Source organism: Cygnus atratus, chromosome 8, assembly GCF_013377495.2.
Source record: "Cygnus atratus isolate AKBS03 ecotype Queensland, Australia chromosome 8, CAtr_DNAZoo_HiC_assembly, whole genome shotgun sequence".
Taxonomy (NCBI): Eukaryota; Metazoa; Chordata; class Aves; order Anseriformes; family Anatidae; genus Cygnus; species Cygnus atratus.
Window position 1 is genome coordinate 979,671 of NC_066369.1, and position 23,634 is coordinate 1,003,304.

The following is a 23,634-nucleotide window of genomic DNA, read 5'->3' on the forward strand; positions in this document are numbered from 1 at the left end:
TCCAGTCAATTTAGAAAAAAAGACAGTGATGTCACAAGATTTTGGCTCGACAAGCATAACAACGCTTCTTTCTACTTCAGTTTTTAAATTTAAAGTAAACTTGAAGTAAAGTCTCACTTTCCTGATAGTGAAATAACCTTAAACAATCCCAAGCAGTAACTTGTTTGGGGTATAGAGATGGGGAGACAGAAACCTAAGAGAGACTGTTCTAGAACAAGAAAAGAAAACTTGACATAAATCTTAGATTAAGCTAAAAAAAATCATCCTTCCAGTAGCTTGCATGTGGAGAACGAGGGGAAGGAATCAGAACAAACCAACAGTCAAAGTACGAGGGCTTTTAATATCCTCTCGTTTTTCACTTAATAGTATGTTATCATACCGTTTGAAATAGAAAAGTTTTTTATAAGTTTGAAATAGCAGTGTTAAGTTCAATACTAAGTTATGTCCTATTTAAGGAGTAGGAGAATAGTTAAACTTAAGTATATTGTTCAACATGGTTTAAGTTTTGATGTCAGCATTCTTATTAAATCTATAAAAAATTTGAATTGTTTGTACAGATTGCAGAATAAAGTCACAACAACTTGCAACAAGTGTCAGAGGAAGAGGGAAAAAGGAACAAGTTAAAGCTATGTTGAACAAAGGTAGTTTCCAACAAATTAAATTTAACCACCTTTCAATACAGTTAGCAAAAAAAATCTATTTAAACAGAAAAGGTCACAATCTAACAGTTAAACAGTAGAACTCCAGAGAGTGTGCATACATCAAATGGGTAGTATTTCATTTTACACTATAAAATTGCCACGATGTAAACTGTAATCTTTTTAACAGCAATTGCAAAACAAGTTTCAAAATCTAATGTTACTGTATGTCAGTACTAGTAATTTGTTGGTTATTAACAACGGCGATTTTCAAAGAATCTTGAAGCAATTTCATCCAAGTTAAAAGAAAAACTTTGTAAGACTAATCCTTTATTGCTTTTCCATATCGTATGCACAGTTTATAAGATAAAGTATTAAGGATTGGTTATGGATTTACTTACAAAATTAGTCTGAGACCCAAGCATCAGATAGAGCTCTTGTGCACTGACAGTAAGAAACATTACTTTCTTACCCATTTTTTTTAGGCTGATCTCTTAGAGGCTAGTTACTTTTTAGGCAATGAATACTGTAACACTCCTTTCTGTACACCTCTCCATTCTAACACTACTTTTACTCCCTTTTTTAAACCTAAGCTAGTTCTACAGTAATAGCCAGCGTTGAAGTAATTAACCTCTTCTGTCACTGAAGACAGTACACAGCGATCAGAATCTGTTAAGCAGAAGAGTACCTTTTTTATATATTGCACACAGACACTTTTCTGAGTAGAACCACATTTTGAAGTAAAAGCTTCTCTTTGTGGGACCACAAAGAAGCAGCTCTATCAAAACCTCAAATGATTTTGAGAGATGGTAAATTCAAGATGACACTGTCAAATTGGTAAAGAAAGTTTTGGTTTTGTGATTTTACTTCTTAGTTAGAACTCAATTCTATTCAACACGAGTGGAAAATACTAACATTACATATGCATTAGTGGACAAATATTCTATTCATGTTGTTTACCTTACATTCAATCTCTGCTTGTCTTCGTTTTGCTTCATTCAGCTGAGCAAGAAGTCCTTTGTTCTGTGCAGAAAGATACTGTACCTTCCCTTGTAGGCTGGTAACCTCCTGCTCTGCCCTTCGCAAATGGTTATTATTGATCTGACTCTGACATTTGTAACAAGAAAGAAAAAGAAGATGCATGGTAAGGAAATATTATTATTTAAGATTAATCTACTTCCCTGAAGTCTGACAAGACAGACTTGACAGATCAGTCGCTATAGAAAGACTTGATGGAAATGCATTCAGAATTTTCTTTCTAAATACAATTAGAAGAGTTTTAAACATCAGCCAGGATAATTAGAGAGTTCTTAAACAACATAAGATTCATTGTAAAAACATCAGCACAATGCTGCTGTACATCTGTTTCTACTGGTCTCGTGCTTAGGTAAGTCAAAGATTTTGTGAACTTGCATCCCAATCACAGCTACAAGCTGACATAACCAAGAAACATCAGGTATGGCAAAAATACTGTGTGCACAGTTCCCATTCCAATGAATTCCTGAAAGTAATATGGCACCATAGTTAAGATTAATTGTCTTGTACTAACGTGCTTTTCTTAAGTGAAGCTGTGCACAGAGTAGCACACAACACGAGAACCACTGCCTTTCTTTCAAGTGACAGCTGGACAGCATAAGCATGCACAGGGACTTGATGCCTAACACTGAAGCGAGAACTACCTAGAGGTCTTGCAATTACTACATGTAATGCAGAGTACAGGATACCTATGCCCCCTACTGACTAAACCAAATAGATAGGGGAAAACCAACAAAACACATTAGTGCTGCTGTGAAACAGTATTAACACTTCAGTAAAAGTTTTAGAAGTTAAGGCAAGACGAAACTTTTATTAAGTTACTATAACAAGAAGTGGTCCTCTGTCAGTAGTAAGCCACCACATACCTTACAATCATTTCATCTCTCTTCAGTAGCACTTATTTACATACTCTCCTGGTTTCTGGGATTGCCAAAAGCTTGACAAGTTTTTGTTTGCGTACCTCCCTCAAGTATCGTTTAGCATGGGAAGATTTCTCAAAATCCTGTTACAAACACTTCTCAATCAACAACACATTCTGCTGAGTCATTTGAGAGTTCACAAATGTAATATGAACTTAGAAATTTTAATGCACTTTCAGATTTGTTTGGTTAACATACTGTAGGTGCAAAAGAAAGATCTTGGCAGACAATTTTTTTTCCCCCTTTTCTGCACATCTGAACAATACTAGATCATTCTTTTCCTTTTTGGCACATTAATGTTAAAACTTCTGCTAGGAACTGACAACATACAGTTGTTTTGCTCAGAGTCCGTTTTAGTAATCACATTCATGCCCTCGGTAGAGGGTCTAGTATAGACAATTTCACCAGAAGTAAACAGTAATTCTGATTCTTAAAGTGACAGTGCTATGTGAATCAACAATTAGGTGAAGGCTTGTGAAATTGGAAATAACTTAAGTGCACTTTTGTTATTATACCAGTTACAATTTGATGAATTAAGACTCACATTCATGCAGAGTCCACTAATTAGTCCAAATTAGAAATTAAGAAAGCTTAGTACTGTAAGAGACTAAGAGACATTAAACTGGACTGTATGCACTAAATTCTTCCTCCTAATCCACCAGTTGGGAAATGGGAAAAACCAGCTAAAAAAACACAAGACATATTTTGGAGCTGAAGTCACACCCATAGATGGCGAAGACCAGTAACTGATATTTGTCATTTGATACCAATCAGATCAATTCACACATGCCAGCATTCAATATCATACCTGTGTTTCCATCTCCATCATTCTTTGTTTGGTCTCCTTTAGTTCAGCCTGTGTTTCTGCTTCTCTCAATCGGACTGTCATCAGCTCATCCTGTAGCTCATTCACTGTATTTTTTCTTGGAGGATCTTTCCATCTTCCAGTGGTGCGAGCTAGATGACGCTAAAAAACATGTCACTGCTGATAAACCTGATCTTTCCTGCTGTTCCCTAATTTCATTTAAGCAATTTCTTTCAAAGAACTCCTTGGTGTCTCAGCTGTATGGTGCACAGTTGCTAAGAGTGCTACAGTTTTTCCTCAAACTAGAAAGCCATGCAAATTAACTAGCTTTAAGAACAGAGAGTTAAAAAGCCAAAGACAGTACTTCCCAACTACAGTAAGTCAGCTGATTGCAAGTATATCCTGAAAGAGAGCTTTGCTTACTTCTAGCTCCTATTAAAATTTAAGCAAGTGGGAGTATGGATCAAGTACTTCCTTCCTACCAGAATGGTTGGTAGCACAGGCCTTTCTGCCATCTATAACATTCTTGTGGCAATTTAATTTAAAGACTTTCTTACCTCATAGGCTTGATCCATAATCACTCATTCTTATTTAACACATCTCAAATTTTCAGTCTATTGCTTTATTATCACCGATAAAAAGAAAAAAAAAAATGGAACAGTACACTGCTACCCATACCTGCCAGTGTTCTTCTAAATCTTTGACTTGCTGCCTTAGTTCTTTGAGACCCATCAGAGCTTCTGCTTCTCTTAACTTTACTGCAATCAGTTCTTCTTGTAGTCTAGCAACATTTTCCTCATCAGGGAGAGAGCTGTTCCTCTGGAACAAGGAACATCCTCTTAAGTATGTATTTGAATGAAATAGTGCTTCGTGAGACCCACTCAAAAAAAGATATATGGAATAACTTATTGTTAACCAAAGCTTCTTAATGACATAACCCTTACAAAATAAAATCCCTTAAATATCTAAGTTCCTGCATGCAGTGAGTCTAAGCATCTTCAAACCATCAACTACAGAAACAAGTTAACAAGGTTTTTAAGTATTCTGACTTCCAGATTTCCTTGGACAGGATCCCTAAAAAAGCATTATTTACACTATTTTTGGCATGTCATCAACAGTATGGGGATAAGCATGAAAGATTTTGAACCAGTTGATAAAAGTAAAGCAATTGAGAAACTGAAGTTGTACCTTTAGATTTGTATCTCTTATTTAGACATACAAGAAAAAAAAATAACTGGAAGTTTAGTTTTTGGGAAGTAGGTCATCTGCCTTTGAAAAAGGCAGAAAAGGTATGTTGACAAAAGGAACCAACCATTAATATTTAAAACAATAACTAGTCAAGGAAAGCTCTTACAGATAGCTGAAAGTGCATGGATGTTTACGAAGAACATGAGAAAAGGTAGACCGACTGTAGAAAGCTAAACAGAAAACAGCAAAACACACTGCAGGAATGATGTGGGGCAAGTAAAACAGTGATGAAAGCATAATAATGAAAGTCTGTAAAAGAAACAGAGAGGAAGAAGGACATGGTCTGCCCAACTACAGTTGGCCTACATTGAGTCACTGGTCACCAGTGACTTCAATACTCAAAAGTTGAACTGTACTTTATCACCTTCCACTATACTTTTTAGTAGTAGTTTTCCGCAAAATCAAGTATTTTTGTAGATACTTAGTACTGTCACAGTTGCCAGATTTTTTTTTTTAAGTAATATATAAGATGAACACAAACACCATTTATTAGTATCTGCTTCAAACCATAGGCTGTAAGTACTGACAAATTTAAGAACTGACAGAATTCTGAAAAAAAACGATCATTTAGATGCTGAATTCTTACAAGCATTCAGTAGAGTAAAAACTACCACACTACTAGCCTGTCAGGTTCCCAAACAAGCGCCTTATAAAAGAGTGAAATCTTAGTGAGATTAATCCAGTGGAGTTAACTAGTAAGTTCTGGCCACATTCTTGAGTATAGAGCTTTTTAGGGTTTCCATGGGGAAACAATTTCCCAAGCCAATGCATTGGCTAAATAGCGTGCTTTATGTAAAGTCAGTTGGATTTCTTCTATTCTATTTGCAGTTTTTTGTTTTGTTTTTTTCAAAGAAAAGTGTTTGACAAATCGTTTGAGTACAACTGGAGTTCCAGCACAGAAAATTACAAGCTGAGATGTCACCCGAAAAGCAGCGGAGATTTTTATCCACTGTCCTTCGCATCTTCTTTCCCTGCCCATAACAGGAGGTGGGAGAGACTCAAGAACTTAACACCTGCAAAAGGTAACATTGAACTCTTTCTTCTTCCCCCTCATCCCCAAACTATTTGTGGATTTCATGTCACTTCAAAGCTTACCATAAGACAACTGCTCATGGCAGGATATAATTTTGAAACAGTTAACATTAATTATGAGGACTCCACCAGAATCTGTCTTCCAGTGTCATGGGCTTCAGGAAGAGGAGAAAATGAACTTTCTTCATAGACCTTTCCCAGTGCAAGCAGATTTTTTTTTTGGTGTTTTTCAGTGTTTCTGGATGTTTTCTTTTGCTATATTAACTTCAGTTTTGAAAAGTATCTTGCAATCAAGAAAACATAAGAAGTATAGAGCACAACTACACAAACTTACAGGGACTTGTATTCTATTTCTCATACTATTTTACCCAGGAGAGTCTGGATTTGATTTACCTTTTCCATCTCTAGAACTTTATCTTGCATCTCCTTCAGAGCACAATGGGATTCTGCTTCACTCAGCCTGGCTTGGACCAGCTCTTTTTCCAGCTGTAGCACAAAGTCTTCACTGTATCGTGAACTGCATTTATGCTATAAAGTTTGCAGAAATACATTTAGTATGAAGCACAGATAGTTTGAAGTGGGTTTTATGTGCCAGATTTAGAGTAAAAAAGATTCAAATGCTTAATATTAGGAACACCACCTTAAGATCACCAGAACTGCTTACCTTATACAGGCCTACTAACACATCCATCCTCACTGCTAACAGTATGAGCCCTAATGCTATTCCTTTCAAACAGCAGCACCTACACACAGCCAAACACATAGGACCAGACTTAGACCCCTAGTAGCACTGATGAGCAACAACTCACTTTCTTCTCATTGTTATTAAAAAAAGGATCTGTGGCTATTTTGTGATACGCAGAAAAAGAAGCTTGGGAAAGATCAATTATTTACAAGGTTAATACAAGAAACTATTGATCCCTACTCAGACTTGGATTCAACAGAAGCCTTCCATAACCTTGGGTGTAAAGTAAGTCATGTATGTACTTCAATGCACTATCACTTTGGCTTGCTTCTTTAATCCACTCCAACCTTTGGCTCGCTCCTAATTGCTCACACTAAACATATTCTTTCTGAGGTTCTCTTTTAAGGCAAGCCCCGTGGATTAAAGTGAAAAAATCCAGGCATAAGTAGCAGTATAACCTCTTCTAAACAAATGGCAGAAGCCCAGGCTACGTCAAATTCAGTTCTTTCAACACTGGACTTCCTCCAAGATGATCCTCAGCCAGCTTTGCACACCTGAACATTCCCCCAGTAATAAGACAACAGTTCAGAACTTAAATGTTAGTCTTTCCAAACTTCAGGGAGAAGGAAAAAAATCCCACAATCTGAGTCAAGTTAATTACCATTAACCATTTGGATTGTTGATTAACCAGAGCTAACGTGAGAGCTTTCCTTCCACTTGCTGAAGTATAATTTTGTGGAACTGTCTCTTTCAACAGATACATCCAATTGAATACGAGTGCTTAGTATGATTTCAGAACTTCCACCTAACTTTTCACTCCAGTCAATAGTAAGAAAATATTTAAAGTCATTCAAGAAAGAAAATGTAACTTGAGATTCATCACAGACTGTGAGACCTGCCTGACAGGCTATGCCATCCTAAATCACCATTTATATTCCTGATTTAGGAAAACAAAGTTGAAATCCCCAAAGCATAGCTGCCCAGTTACTGGCTAGGCATAGCTACCCTCAAAATTCAGTTGAAAGGGAAATTATTCAACACATCTTTGGTGCTTTTAACTACATTGTGACAAATTAATACTATACTTGAATTCATACATGAAGTTTTATTCAATTAACAATGCAACTTTAATACTCTATGAACTTTCATAAAACTATTTCTATTTTGTTTTTGCAAATGACTTCGTTTTTGGCATATAAAAACAGCTGACAAAGTTAACAAGAAGTCTTCAGTTCCGTACACTACTATTAGGGTATGACATTCCCTGAACTTCAATGCACAAACTAAAGACTAACAGGACAAAATAAGGATTTACCACACACAACTACATGGTCATGGAAGTTTATCATTTTCATACTTCTACATGCCAACTAAACCATTTAATCAAAATTCAACATGTAAATTAAACTCCTGAAGTTCAGTTACATTTTTATTACATTTCTTAAAACACACAGGATATACATCTACAGGGAGCTATAACAGAGGGGATGCATATAAGGCATTAGAAGGCAAATACACAAACAGTCTAATATTATTGAGGCTATCCATTTAGAACAGTTAAGAGTTCATCCTGCTTAGCTGTATAGTTGAACACACCAGGAACACAATACACAAAGATCATAGGATATTTAACTTCCCCTTACACAACACGGATTTAATGCATACTGTTTTCAATCTGCATGTTATCTTTCCTCAGCAAGTAGCAGAGGTAACCCTGATTTGAATGACAGGAGACGATCGGTAGACGACGTTGATGTACTTCTACAATTGCTTCACGTGATATGAGAGCATAAGTAGCATATGAAGCAAAATGGGGAAGCAGAAGATAACCAACAGCTTTCTTCTTCCCTGGCTGTTTGTACAAGTTCATTACATGATACAGACAGCAACTTAAATGGACTCAGTTTCTTGCTCCAGATTCTCCTTCTGAGATGGTATGAAACAAGAATGAATACAAAGTGCTTTTTTCAGGTAGAGAATCCTCCTATACTTTCCAGGAAACAGAGGAAACAGCAGATCTGAACTAAATATATCTGATTTTGGAGCAATATATATAATGCACCTACTATAAATAGTTTTGGACTACAAAAAGTCTGATTGTCAAATAACAAGTACCGTAAGAATGCTTGAGTGTAAGAAGATAAGTTACTTATCCAGTTTCAGGCACAACTCACCCTTTTTAAAAAAAAAAAAAAAAAACTGTCTTTAGACCTAGCCTACCTAAGGAATATGTTAGGAGTATTTATCTACTTTGCCACAAAAAAAAACAAAAAAAAAAACAACCCCCACCTTCAAACCTAGTCTTGAGAGACTGGCAAGGAAGTACAACGAAGATCAAACCATTTAAAAACAACATTCAGAAGTTCAAAGTTGTGATTTTTAATTCTTAAAAATGCATATCCTTACATATTAAAATTAACAGACGTTTATAGTCAAAACAACTTCAAAGTTTTCTACTTTAAGACAGACATCTTCAGCAGCAAAAATAATTGCTTTTATGTATTTGCCTTAAGCTGCAGTGTTTGTGACAGAACAACATGAATCTAGCTTTCCAAGCACCATCCCAATCTTTTTATCACAAAAGCACCATTTCCTTGGCATGTGTTGAAGACATGCCTCTGTAATATGAAGTACTAAAAATGTAGTTTTAAAATGTAGTTTTACAGCCATCTACTCCTTAAAGAAAGAAATCATTGCTTGGCTTCACAAAACTAGACATATTTTTTTCCAATTATTCCTTAAAACCTAAGATATTAAAATTCAGAGATTTTAGTGTCATAACCGTTCTTAATATTACCGTGGTCATCAACAGATTACATGCAATTATATACACTAAATGCCTTTCTAGTACTCTAGCACACCCACACTCCAGAGCAGAGTTATCAGGAGTATGTTAGAGCAGTTTCCCTGCCCTCACTAACTCAAACACCAGCGCTCTTAACACACCTCAGAACAAGGTTTTCTGCATTCTGTTGAAGTCAGGCACAGCTTCCTTTCTATAGTTCTTGGTTCACTAGCACTATGAGGAAGAAAGCACCTTCTTAATCTTTTGGTTACCCACTACATCTAGAAGCCTTTGACAAGTTTCTTCATTTAAGGACTGGACATGCCATGAAGATAGATTAGTATCATTTTCTTCAAAACCATTCAGGCAAAGGTTTGAGTAGCAGCTGCGGCACTGAATTCTAAGAGCACTTCAGAATGTTGTTAGCTTTACAAATATTCTTCCTGAGTAGCAATATAAAAGTCGTAAAGATTATGCGCTATTTTTTAAAAACATATCACTGAGAGTTACAAAGATGTGAAAGCTGATGTACAGAGTAAAATGAAATGTGAAGTCTCCATCTCAAACCTTACTATTTTCTGCTTCGTCCTCCTCCATCTTCCCTACCTCTAGCTTCCAAATGACCTAAAACATATTCAGAAATACAGAGAATGCATTATTTTCAGGTCATCCAAGAGAACTACAGCAGAATTTCCCTTCCTTACACCAGGAAACAATGATACAATAAGCTTCAGACTCTGTAATAAGGTCATTCTGGTTCAACTGAAAACTCCCTACAATTACTTCAGCACAGGAAGAGTTGCATGTAATTAAGGCTTCCAGGGTCAGATGTCAGAAGGATGTTTTTCTACCCATCTCTATATTTACCCTTCGAAAAAAGTGCTGTAAGGGAGAATTTCTTCACATGCACACACACACTCTGTAGGCCCCTTCAAGATTTACATTTAAGACATCCAATTTATGCCATCAAAGCTCACAGAACAGATATAAGAAACCTTAGATAATATTTAAATACAAACGCATATCCTTTTTACTAAGGTTATGTTAGTCTTCTTAGAAATTCTATGGCATTATATAATATGTAGCAGTAAGTTCACTATGCAATTATTTTTTCTAACCGTAAATGAAACTAAAGTAACTGGAGGAAAAAAACAACCAGAACAGCTATAAGGCAATACTGACAATGAGTACTGTCAAGAGCTACTGGCATTAGGATGTGGCAAGAATATTCACCATCAGGTTCTGCCTGAAGTGAAACACCAGATTTGGAAAGGAATTCGTGGCTTCCCACTAGGTGGTGCCCAAGGTGCAAGAGACCTGCTCACACTTGTTGCTCCTGTTAGCATGCTTGGAAGTAGTTCAGTTACAAATTTCACTAGTGCAGCAGAATCTAGGAAACTATTAACTCAAACCATAACACTTTCACCACATTAAGTTAATTCAAGCTATTTTCAGAACCATATTACAGTAACTTGCATGTCAAAATTAATCAGCTAGTATGCAAAAATCCCTCTATAATGACTTGAATTTACAGCCTCGGCACCAAGCATTTCCTACCGGCATGCTCATGCTTAAGTGGAAAAAAACAAGGCTGCAAGCCAAGCACACAAGTTTGGAAATGAGGCATAAATTAAGTGCCCACTCTTGCACTGCTTCCTCTCCACTCCTGCAGTATATATATTCGATCTTCTGTACTCACAGATCAAATCCAGCCAATATAGCAATTCACAGTTATCTGTAGCATTGGTCAAGACCAGTTCCCATGCCTGGTCAACCTGCCAGGATTCTCTACCATTGCTACCTAATAAGATGCCCCAGCATAATTAAAAGCATTAGCTTTGAACATATTAACCATCGATTACCTAACAGATGGAGTTCAGCAAGTTTAAAACTGAACTCACAAAACGAATTTTTAACACGGCCTTTTGGTCTTTTCATAAGATGCAAAAGAGTAAAGTTAATTAACAGTCACTAGGATGCCTTGAAAGACATGTTCTAAGTGTACTACTATATAATTCTAAGCATACTATCATATTTAGATAGTTAAAAACCCTAGCTAGTCTATAAACATGTTTTGTAATCTCGCAAATGAAATAGAATATCTAAAACTTTGCCAAACATTACTAGAACATCCCCAACTTCCTCAGTCATAATTTCTTCATGCTTTTTCTTCAAGAAGAAATTGCTGAAATTAAATAGAAATCAGCATTACACATTACAGAGTCACAGCCCCGTTATGACTCCCCGCAACTACTCCAAAAGCTGTATCGCTTGTACACTGAACTGCATTAAACAGAGGTAATAAATACAGTATTATACGAACAGTTTAAGTTACAATTTATTTCAGTCTAATATTAAATCTGTTCTCTACCTTCCATGAAGGAGGGCAAGTATTTCCAGAGTTTTGGTACAGGATATGTAAAGAGACTGCTGTACTGACCATAAGGGATTTGGTAAGCAGTTGCAATATGCTGTAGTTCCATGAAATTGCATTGCATACACCTAAAGCACCCAGGGCTTTAGACAAGTACTTAGATACTGCTTCAAATAAGTGGTATGAGCATATTTGCATCAACACTGCAAACACGCAGTTTATTCAGCAAGTGAAGACTGCATAAACTGCTTTTCTCTCTGATACCAAGCATAGGTGGCTTAGGGAAAGTTAACTTCAGTTGCACAGTAACTGTCTGAAGTCTTTCATGTTATACAACCTAGAACACGCAGTACATACAAACACAGTACTTACTACATATAGCTGCTAACAGGCAGTTATTTTCCTGCTCTATCTTCATATAAACCCACACTTTATAATGAAGTCTGTCCCCAAACCAAGGGATGATACTTTTCTGTTTGTTTTGCAAGAAGTAAATTTAACCATGCCAGAAAAAAAATAAAAGTGCACGTACCCAGAAGAAACATCAACATGGAATGGACCAACTTAAATGAGAAGCCAGGCAATGGCATTATCAACTCATATCTGGGTATTCAGAGTGACACAATTTGCAATGGCTAGATTTTTAGCATTAGGAGCTGCCAAGAGGTTGTGTGTTGGTTTTGGCTTTGCTTTTTATTTAATTTTTTAATAACTTGCATTTACCTAGGGTTATAAATTCCATCATCTCGCAGTAAGAGACCAAAATATCGTGTAGCCTAATTTGTGTAGTTTTTATGAAGGCAAATCACAATACACAAGCATTTATAAGGACAGCACAGAGACCACGTCATGACAAGGAAAAACAAACACAAGTGAATGAAAAACATTAGATGATGTGCTGCCAGGCTCCTTACCCATTGCTGCTGGTGTTGGAGCTCCCTGATGGTATTCTCAGCTTGCTCCAGTTTAGTAATGGCCTCATCACTCTGCTGTTTGATGGTGGCCAGCTCCCGTTTTATGAGGTAGTTTTCCTCAGCCTCCTGGGCCCTTGTCACTTGTCCCTTAGGACATAATTTATTTTAAGCAATTGAGGACAAATCCAAGAAAGACCGCCTTTGTGACACTCAGCTGCTCATTTCATCAGATTGGTTTTGCAAACAGCATAGAATTGGTAGAAATTTTTGGACAAGGCAGTACTAAGCAGCTGCTTTAGGACTTTATTGTTAAAGTCTGTATCCTTTCAGCAAGCACAATTGTGTACCTGCATTCAATAAAATTCCTTTCATGCAATATTACTCAGTAGTACATGCACAGATTTAAGTTTGCAATATTCATTCAATTTTAGTGTTAATACATCTCAATCCATTTGTAACAAGAATTTGTACCAGAAGTACATTAGGTTAGAAAGAATATTATAACGTGCAGGTATTGGATTTTTATATTTTTAGTATATTAAACAAGAGATTAGCTATATATTTATTCCAAATCATCAAGGCATGGATAGAGCGCAGCATGCAAATATGCATGCATTAAAACAGTTTGGTTTTTTTTGAGTAGAAAAAGAGTCATACAGTAGAAGACTAAAAGACTATACCTGTATCAATCTATCTGCCAAGGAAGCACTTTCCTATAAAGGAAAAATTCAGATAGGAATAAGGAAAAGAAAAAAACAAAGGAGTGATAATAGTGACAAAAAAAGTGAGTAGAGAAAGAAAATGCCCCAATTCTACCCATTTCCTATACAGGCAACTTCTTTTTACAAAGAAAAGAACTCTTCATATAAATTCAGGCATCTCAGCCTGAAAGTCACAGGAAGCAGCCTTTCTGCAATAGATTGTACCAGGCGGTCTTTGACGCAAGGTGGTCTCAAAGTCAACCTCTGTAACACTTAGAACTCACTTACAGGAGTCTGGTTACCTTTATCTGAATGGCTTGCTTTCTTAATTAAGAAGAGTTATCTGATATGATCTAATAGATGAATGCAAGACTTGCTCTGTGGTCCATCCACATTAAGAAAGGAAGGCATAATCTGAGCACAAAGGCACCTCCACTAAGTGCTGAGACATTCATGCAGAACTAATGCTTTCATCAAGGTGAAGCAGGGAAATTAAGTGGTGCAACTGACAGACAAGTAGAAAATTTCAACTGTGACAGCTGATATTTTGTTCCACTAAACTCTAGCAGTAACTCAATTAAACAGTTCATAGATTCTCCTCCCTTGCCAAAGTTTTGCAAGAAAGAAATTTATGCATGCTGACAAGCACTACATTCCCCACCCCCTGCACCACCGGGGAAATACACATTTAATGAAAGTCATTTCCTCTCTATCACTCTGTAAGCACTCATTTTTTGCATTTTCTATGACAGAACGCATCTATTCACAGACAGTTAAACCTTATTTAGTCTTAATAAAAATTCCAAGGACAAAGTTTCAACTGGCTCATAGGAGCTATTACTTACATGTAGTAAGGTAACATCTTAAGGTAAGATGTTTGTCATGGTACACTAAGGAAATTGCAACTAAATCATGTATGTTAGGATGGGGAAAGTTTTAAAAAAAAAGTTTCCAACAGAAGAACTGAATATTTGTTCACTTTATGACCTTGACTTAGATGTCTTGATAAGAATTTCTGATGAAGATAATTAATAGATGATATTTTTCAATTTTGAAGTATTCCAATGTGACTGGGATAGTCTGGAAGTGAATTCTGAAACTTTAAAAACAGAATTTACAAAAGTGCTGTTGTCTTGACAGTGCATCAGAGTTCCTAATCAAAAATTCAAAAAAAAAAAAATCAAACCTCTGCATATTAGGCATGAAAACAGATATTTACTATTCTAAGTTTGCCACAAACCTACTAATGTGAATTGCTACAGTCTTGAACTTTTTAAAATTTTGCTTCTCTTCAGTTATTTTTAATCAAGATTTCAGTATTTGAAATGAAGACAGTATTTGGAATGAAGATACAAAATTGTATTTTTGGTCACAGCTTTATTTCACAAGATATCCTCATTATGGGCATTTTTTCTTTTCCAAATTAAGTTCAGAAATCACAATTAATTATAATTTAGCATAGATTCACTGATTCTCCAAGAAACCACAATGGATTTAACATCCAAAATGTGACATCTTTCAGTTATTTCACTCTAAATTCAGTCTGCTCTTTTCCTCCCTGTAAAACAGGAGCAATTCCCTGCAACTCAAGAGCATTCAGTTTAATTTGCTGAAAGATAGTTGCTATTCGCAGTTCAGATGAATGAGAACGCTTTCATTCTAGAGCAGACCAGCTTGGATGCAATCTGTCACAGGAAGCACACCAGATACCAGAATGGAGAGGCTATCTGAGAACAATGCCTGCGTATTAGCAATTTATAGACAGTTATCACACATACTCCAAAATTATACCCAGTTAAAGAAGGCTAACAGAACTCTATTCCAGACTAAACCTGTGAGAAGTAAGTCCTAAAATGGTATTCTTTCCACCTCCCATGTACCTTAAGCTTATGCAACAATTCAAAAACAGTGCAAGACTAATTAATGGCAGATGTCCTGTACTGAATGTGAACGCTGCAACAATGCACCTTTACTGCTGTATTCATTAGTGATGACAGTCTTTCATCTTCATCTCTGACCATTAATAAGTTTGTCATTGAGCTCCTACATAAAACACCCAGGAAATTCAGACTTCTCTACCCAAGCATTCCACTATTTCATGCAGCCTTCTGTACTCTGAACAGATGCTCCTTGTTCAGAAAAAGCACTACAAAAACCTGGATGTCAAACATGCTTCAATTTCAAGTAAGAATCAGACAAACATTTATAAACACTGACCTTAATTGCTTTGTTATTGCCATGCTTTTGACTAAGCATTGTTAGTATACACCGTAAATTAGTCGGAAAAATAGAAAGCTATAGGTATGAGATTCTCATTTCATATAATACAATTACCATTGATATAAGTATAAATAACATTAAATCTAGTCACTAACATACTTACTTTCTCTAATGTTTCAATGCGCTGTTTTAGGAGCCTATTCTCAGTTCGTAACCTCTGCAATGTAAACAATTCAGGATTACATTTCTCAGGTTATAAATGGAAAGTCAGATAAAGGCCAAGCAGGTTAACTTTAAAAAAAATCTGCCTATGAAAATCAAAATCAATACAAGAATTAGTAGAGACAGCCTTTTGAAACATCCTTTTTATGTCATGTACTAACTCAAAATGCGAGTTATCTTGACGGAGCAAAGATAAGAAAAAGGTATTGTATTATAAGAAAGTATTTGTGTCAGCAATAGATGAAAGCAGATGTACAGGTGAACCAAAGGGTTTAACCACACACCATTAGACTTAACCTCTTCATAAATGAAACTGACACAATTCTCATGGTTAAGGGACATGAAAATATACTCCTTGAACTAGGACAGGTTAGTGAGATGCTACAAAGGTATCTTTCCTTTTCCTTGGAAGGAAAAGGATTATGTAATTTTTCTTAAGTTATTTCATCTGTAAGAATTTGTACTGAGAGTTATTTACCTCAAATGCCTCAGAAGTTAAAAATAATTGTACTGAGTTGCATATTTTACTAGTGCATTTCCTGTAAATCATGGCTTGAGAAGCTACTCCAGCAGGTCCTGAAGGAGGTTAAGAATGGTGCTAACTGCTTTGCTACCTGTTTATTAGAATAAACTGTCCAAAAAAGCATGGAACATCTCTGTGCTCCCAGGTACATGTCATTGAATTTTTCCTCAAGAACTACAGAAACTTTAAAACTGATATTGAAAGCTAAATGAACAGCAGTGGACAGGAAAAAGGAAGGGTGCAACTCATTCCCTCTAACAAGCTCTGTATACCACACTAGCCTATTACTTCTCCCACTGCCTTTTCTCATGGAGCTGACCATATTTTATGACAAGTTTTAACTGTGGGTTTGTTTCTTTAAGAACTATGAAAAAGGAAAAAAAGATACCAAAAGTTTCTTTATGTCACAGAAGCAAAAAGATATAGCGATTCAGTACAGGAGGCAGGTCAGTTCGGAAAATATGAACCTTTCAGAACAGAGCTGAGCTTATAGGTTTTTCCACCACCACTCCCTGCTCCCCACACTATATCAACTGCAGAAGCTCCATAAGAAAAAGTGACTGCAGACAGAAGACACCTAACCTTGGGTCTAACGAATAATAATAATAATAAAAAAATCTCAAGTCAATGGTAAACCACTTAAGTGAATTGTGATAAAAACTCCTTTAACATATGTTTTCCAGACCTGTGCGGGACACCTACACCCGAGCCAGCATATAACGAAGCTCCAATAAACGAGGTCATCTGTAATCAAGCTTTAGTAAGGAGCAAATAATGAGAACTAAGCACAGCAGGTCTCCACCAATGATTTTTCTTTAAATTTTTCCACCAGCAGTCTCAATTTCACTGTAAGTGCCCTTTATGAACAATTCCACTGCTGAAAAACGTTTTGGGACCTCAATTACATGTCCTGCTCCATGTCCTTCCCTCCTGGTACCTGTAGGGGGCCCTAAAGGGGGCCTACAGGAAAGCTGGGGAAGGACTCTTACCTGGGAATGCAGTGATAGGACAAGGGGTAATAATTTTAACTGAAAAGATGGTAGATTTAGGTGAGACATTTGGAAGAAATTCTTCACTCAGAGGGTGGTGAGGCACTGGAACAGGTTGCCCAGAGAAGCTGTGGATGCCCCATTCCTGGAGGTGTTCAAGGCCAAGATGGATGGGGCCCTGGGCAACCAGAACCAGTGGGAGGTGTCCCTGCCATGGCAGGTGGGTGGAACTAGATGATCTTTACAGTCCCTTCTAACCCAAACATTTTGTGATTCCATGATATACAGACCAGACATGTAACCCACATCTCAGAAAAGCTGATTCACAAATAAATTTGTTGAGGATCTCTTACTTTAATTTCAACTTGTTCTTCCATTTCTTTTGTTTTTATTGTAGTGTATTCCTTCTCTAACCTAAAAATTGGAAATCGTAAAGGATGATTAGAAAAATTAGACAGGTAATTGGTCTAATAGCTAACAAGCACAGCAGAACACAGAGGTTGATATTTCCTCTGTTTAGACAGCCACTTGAAAGTTGCCAATACATTCCTCCTGTGAATACTTGGATTGGACATTAAACTAGTTTAAACACAAAGACTTCTGTAGGCATACTGTGAACCTGCACTTTGAAGTGCAGGTGCTTCCATGTATAATTTTGATAACACATTTGCAGTGACAGTGATTTGGAACTATAACAACTATTCAGTGCAGTTATACAATAATCAATTCAATACATTCAGCTAAAAAAAAGAGCTAGGAAAACCTGGAAAACAGCAGGATGCAAAGAGATGCAAGGAAAAAAATTTTAATCAAAAACAGTTTTGTTCCCTCTCCAACAAACCTCATTTTCACTTTTTTTTTTTTATTAGGAATGACTTTGAAATGAGAAGTATTGGCTTTCACAGAAAGCGTTTTCCCTGAAAGCTTTGTTACTACTTCTGTTTTAAAGAACACTGACTGCTCACTCCACAGTACTGATCATGGACTGCTGACAGAAGAATTGGCAAATTTATTTTGAAAGACCCTGCCACAAATCTGTACCTCTGCTGTTCTTGCACTGCAATAAAGGCCCAGCTTAAGAACAGAAGAATTGCCAAATGTAACCCCGGAAAAGCAGGAAGTATGCAAACTGGCTTGTTACAGAAGGCGGAAAAATGAAGACATGCAACTAACCTTAAAAAAAGGTAGCAGTGTGCTCAGAATTTCAAACCCAAAACCAAGATTATCTTAAAATTATCAATGGTGTTGCAAAATCTAATCAACTTGTATTTTAAACAGCAATAATCTTGAGTACACATACATTCGGTAAACTAAACACCTTATTATGATCTGGCCTAAATTCTTAAGTTTAAAATCCCTTCCTCTACTTCATCTTCACAAGAAAAAAAGAAACAAAACCACACGTATCCCACACCACACCGCTTTTTCTACTCAAATCCTGTTTACAGAAGTTCCATGATTTTCAATAACCTACAGCTTTCCTCGACAAGATTTTTAGGTTAGGTGAGATATAACTATTACATCCAAGAAAAACAGCAAAAGCTGCTTTAGAAGTATTCTCTTGCAAACAGAACTTCAGTCCTAACCGTTTACAGTAATAAAGTCCCCCACAATTTAAACACGGAAAATTCAAAGTGAAGTACTGAACAACTAGCTTTAAATAAACAAACAAACAGTAACCCAAAGCAATAGCAGTCTTTTCTCGAACTGTTATACCTACTTTTTCATCTTTTTTGCATTGTATTTGACTTGGTAGGATGCTTGGATTAATTTGTCTGGACCACTGTCAAACTGGTGTGGAATGACCTTTTGAAAGTGCTAAAAGCAATCAGAGCACAAGATTACATACAGTTAGTAGGTGCAAAGAAATACACACACTACACATTTCAGGCATCTCTTACAATTATATCAACCTTAACTTACCTGTAACATTCCTTCCATGTCAAGTTGCAGTAATTCTGCTTGGTTCATCTGAAGTAGAGCTAAACCTACTCGAAATACAATCTCTAAACCCTGAAAACAGAAGTTAAAAAATAACCAACAATTATTCATAGCATTACCAACAGCATAGGATGATTCTATTATTTACTAACATTGGAAAGCTCATCCAGTTTCCTAAACAAGAAAGAGGGAAATTGAAAAATCTCTAAATAACAAATTGGTCCCAAGTTCCTTTTGTATGAAGGACAAGTAGCCAGGCTACTTGTCCTGATGTCAGATCCTCCTCAGAGAGGCTAGGGCTGAGGTAAAAATATCTTGAATGACAGTTGTTCTTTATGTGAGCTTTATCAAAAGTATAAAACATATCTAGTAGAAGAGGGGAAAAAAAGGAACAAAAGATAGGTACTTCTCAAAAAAGGATATTTTAATTTCATATGTGATACAATGCAATTAACTATTTAAAGAGATGCACAGGAATACCCAACTCAGGAATGTCCAAGACACTGTATGTAGAGTGTCAGCTAAGAGGATCCACTTTTGACTTAATATTTCCTTAAAATATTATTGCAGAGGAAGGTTGTAAACAGATCATAAGCTTTGGTTTGTTACTAATTACAACCACTCAAAGCTCTACCTCTAAATATGCTTTCAATGTTATACTAATAATGCCAATGATTAATTCTATAAATTCCTTTGCCTACTCATCTTCTGTGCAATGGTTTTGCCAACATTCCCTCTTCCTGATCTCCTTATCCCCATGGAACTTTAATTTTGGCCTGAAAGCAGAATTACTTTCTACCCCAAAATACTGGAAAACTGATGTCCCCTGTTGTGTGATACCATTGCATGGGATCCAGAACTTCTGACAGATAGAGTAACTCTTCAATAGCTTCGAGTACGAAGTTGCAGTATCTACAGTACAGTATCTACATTCAAAAATGTAGTTGCTCTTCCCCGAGAAGCTATGTGCACAAAACTCATCCCCTACAAAACAATCTGTTAAGCATAAGGCCTGAAAAACAAGGATACTTGAGATTTGCCCATCAGAATGGAATTCATACTGCTACCCAAATAACTGCTTTTAACATCTACTCTTGAAATGGAGCATGTGAGTATTGAGTAGTTACCTCAGACATAAAGATATCAAATATTCTTGTTGCAATTGGTAGTGGAAAAGTTGTAAGAAATATAGTTAAAAACCATGATGATGCATACATAGAAGTGTGGAAACTCTGAGACTGAAAGTGCACATAAAGCTCTGGAAGATGCTCCTGGAAAAGAAAATAAGAAAATATACGTTAAGCTTTTGCCAGTAGTTTTTAATATGCACATTGTTTTGACAATACAAGAAAAAAGGTAACTTATTTAGCACAGGCAACAGCTATATAAAACACACAACTAGAAGTGTTATCTGATATGGATGTGAAAAGATAACATTACAAGAAAACATACAGTTCGACCAAAAAGTCCCAGTATAGAATGCTCTACAGTATTTCTGCACTACACAGTACAGATTACAAGAACACTTCCTGATCCTAATAGTCACAAACTTCTAAATCCTTAAGTCACACTTAAGAATGGGCTAGGCTACAGAAAGAGCTGGAGAGATCCAGGGTATAGCCAGATCCCCATGTCTTATCATTCACTATGTGACACCCTCATGTTAGGAACCATATTACAAAAACACAAGCCTATTTTTCTGTCATTTTTTTTTTTTTTTAAAGGGCTGTAAATTGACTATGAAGATATGAATTTTGAATCTCGAATACAAAAAGGATTAAACATTCACATGCCTAAACTACAGCACCACAAATCCTCACGCTTCAACATTTAAAACCAGACAGAGTCTGCCAAAGTTTAAAAAGTACAGAAGTATATCCATGTGGCTATGTGATGAAGTCCTGAAACCAGCTACTGGCAGAGAACAGCTTATTAGTCACACATGCCTGCTCTTTAAGTGTAATTTCCAAGTCCATTATTACTAGTTACTGAAAAGAAGTCCAATAGATTTCTGTATGTACCTGAATCATGCATTCAAACTGGTACATACAAAGGCCCAGTTCAGCCATGCTTGGTTTAAAGAGTTCTCGTAGTCTGTAATCTTGCATTAATTTAACAAACACGCAAAACGCCTCTTCTTCTGGCATCTATATTAAAACAAACAAAACACCGTAAAAACTCAGGAAAAGTGTAAGGATAGAGTGGGTGATGGAGAGGATTTAGGGTTTTGTGTTTGCTCTTTTCTTTTCCCCCTCTGTAAAGAGGTATTTATAGCTAATTACTATAATAACCTTTTTGTATATACTGAATCCTATCTAAATCCTATCTAAACTGAAACGGAGGTCTGCAAATTCCTTATAATATACCCTAGCTTATAAAGCAAAAGGCAACTTGAGGATTATAAAATTTGTGAAGTTTAATTTGAACTTAGAGGAGGTTCCATGTAACAGAAATGAAAGTGAGAATTTCATTAATATCTTAAACAACATTCTGCAATCCTATCTTAGCTCTGGGAAATAAGTGTATTCTCTCACCCAGAAAGGTAGTATCTTCTTGGTAAAGACTACACAGAGTAAGTCTCATTTGATTTGCAGAGTAAGTGGCAGCCCCTGACAACTGCATTGTAACAGAAATTATTTAAAAAAAATCTACAAAACCCCCACCCACCACAATGACGCATTCTAGCTGGGATTTTAAACGTTCACATTTTAACACCATGTTTACCTGCATAAGCAGTAATCCAACTATAAAAGCGCTTCCTTGACAGTATCCAACTTCACGATCCACCAAAGAATAAGCCTACAAAATAAAGTTTTAAGACTCTGAACAATTAGTCTCATTATTAGTGGAATGAAATAATAGTGCATGCTATTATTTTGCTAATAACTTGGTCTTCCTCTCCTAAATCCAGAGAGGACAGACGTTCCATTCAGAAGTTTTGGTCAGATATTTAGTTGCTACCTGCAGCTATGAAGGAGTATAAACTTTGCTCTCTGATGGCTTTGAAAGCACAAACTAAAGCACACCTAAAAAAAGCTTGCAGTTTTCACCTACATGAATTTGCTGAGTATACAAAGGTAAGAGAGAACTGGCATACAAACTGCACAGCATTACCACTTCTACAGGAGACCTGACAGAGAAACACTAGTTCTTTTCAGAAAAGAAAATCTGAAGTTTTATTTACAGGTGGAAGAAATGTATTGGTTTCCATGCATGCTGCACCTTCATCCTGGAATTATAGAAGTTACTATGATTTAGAAACCTGCTAACTTCTCTGTAAAAACTGTGCTATGGAAAAAAAGTCTTTCAGAATTTAAGCTCTGGTACAATGGAGGCAATACAACAACAACAACTTAATTTTAGGATTGTGTTCTCATTTTGTGCTTAGGCACTAGGTGCTGCACGTTAGCCTGCATCTGCCATTTTCTGTTACAGCATACAGGTTCAGAAACACTTAAACCAAGTGCTAGTTCTGATTTACAGTGTTCTCATTGTAAACTGTTTACCTTGCTTCACAGTACACTTTACTCCATTATAGTCTCAGCAGTAACCCTGTGATTGTTTTAATGTATGTTTAGTGGGCAAATGCTTTAAATCTCTTACAAAATCATTAACTATAGAAATATTTCAAAACTATCTTTGAAACTGGAATATAATTTGGTAGGCGGAACTAGTTTAAAAAACTAGAACACATGTAACTGACGCAAGTTCAGTTACTACAATGCAAATTATTTCCAAACTTCTACACACATGCATGTTAAATTATTTTCAAGGACTGAAATACTGTCTTACCTTCATTACATTAAACAAAACCTCCTGTCCAAGGCTGTCTTTCTCTTTAAAAAAATCATGTTCAGGGTATGTTCTAGCAATATCCCTTCTTATTAGTTTCTCACATGGAGATGTCATCTTCAAAAGCTCTGAATACTGATCCTTTATTGGCATGCTTTGAGCACTGCATAACAGTTGCCAAACAATTGCTCTGAAATGATGAGGTATCCCTTTTCGAACAAGCTCCTAAAGCATAAAGAAGGATATAAAATTACTACTTGCTGAAAATAAGCATAAGCCTAAAGAGCATAACATTTCAAGGAATTCATTTCCTCACAACAAGAAAATGTTCACAACGTGTCACAAACCAATCACGTAGTTCATGAAGTGTAAGCCTCTGTTGTAGCCTGATAGATTACTGGCAGCTAACTAAAGTGAGTCACATCGTTTTAAGTGGCTAAATTAGCTAATAAAAGCAGTTCTTCCCCTTCCCCTGTAAGCTACTTCAAAAACCTGAATATTAAAAAAGTAGATACTTTTTAAAAAAGAACTCCCCTGACCCAGAATTTAGTAGTTATTTTTCCACAAAATAGTACTGAAGACAACACCCTTAATTATATTTGTAGTTTAAGATACAATAAATTACTGGTAAAAAAATAATTCCAAATACAAGTAAACAATAAAGTGGAATTAACCACAACATAGCCAATCAGAAAAAAATAGCACAATACTACTATTGGAAGTTACTTGACACACTTCACAGATGCATCTAATTTCACTTGTGTGCCAGTATTTCCAAGTTCTTTTGTTTTAAGAAAGTATTTAAATTTA

The 23,634-nt window shown here is 36.2% G+C and overlaps 1 protein-coding gene across 5 annotated transcripts in view; it reads right to left on the reverse strand.

Annotated features, from left to right (window-relative positions):
* The window catches only part of EVI5 (ecotropic viral integration site 5), a 76,448-nt gene that overhangs the window by 34,968 nt on the left and 17,846 nt on the right, over window positions 1-23,634 (reverse strand). For 2 of the 5 annotated variants that reach the window (XM_035537780.2, XM_035537781.2), the window contains exons 4-17: window positions 22,825-23,049; window positions 21,757-21,831; window positions 21,054-21,179; window positions 20,160-20,303; window positions 19,015-19,104; window positions 18,812-18,909; window positions 17,445-17,505; window positions 15,521-15,574; window positions 13,117-13,149; window positions 12,437-12,583; window positions 6,072-6,206; window positions 4,077-4,217; window positions 3,402-3,560; window positions 1,599-1,745 (exon numbers count right to left, since the gene is read on the reverse strand). In XM_035537780.2, the coding sequence (XP_035393673.1) occupies window positions 1,599-1,745; window positions 3,402-3,560; window positions 4,077-4,217; window positions 6,072-6,206; window positions 12,437-12,583; window positions 13,117-13,149; window positions 15,521-15,574; window positions 17,445-17,505; window positions 18,812-18,909; window positions 19,015-19,104; window positions 20,160-20,303; window positions 21,054-21,179; window positions 21,757-21,831; window positions 22,825-23,049 (1,635 nt within the window). The remainder of the gene's footprint in view (window positions 1-1,598; window positions 1,746-3,401; window positions 3,561-4,076; window positions 4,218-6,071; window positions 6,207-12,436; window positions 12,584-13,116; window positions 13,150-15,520; window positions 15,575-17,444; window positions 17,506-18,811; window positions 18,910-19,014; window positions 19,105-20,159; window positions 20,304-21,053; window positions 21,180-21,756; window positions 21,832-22,824; window positions 23,050-23,634) is intronic. The other 3 variants (XM_035537782.2, XM_035537783.2, XM_035537786.2) reach the window with 3 other exon arrangements.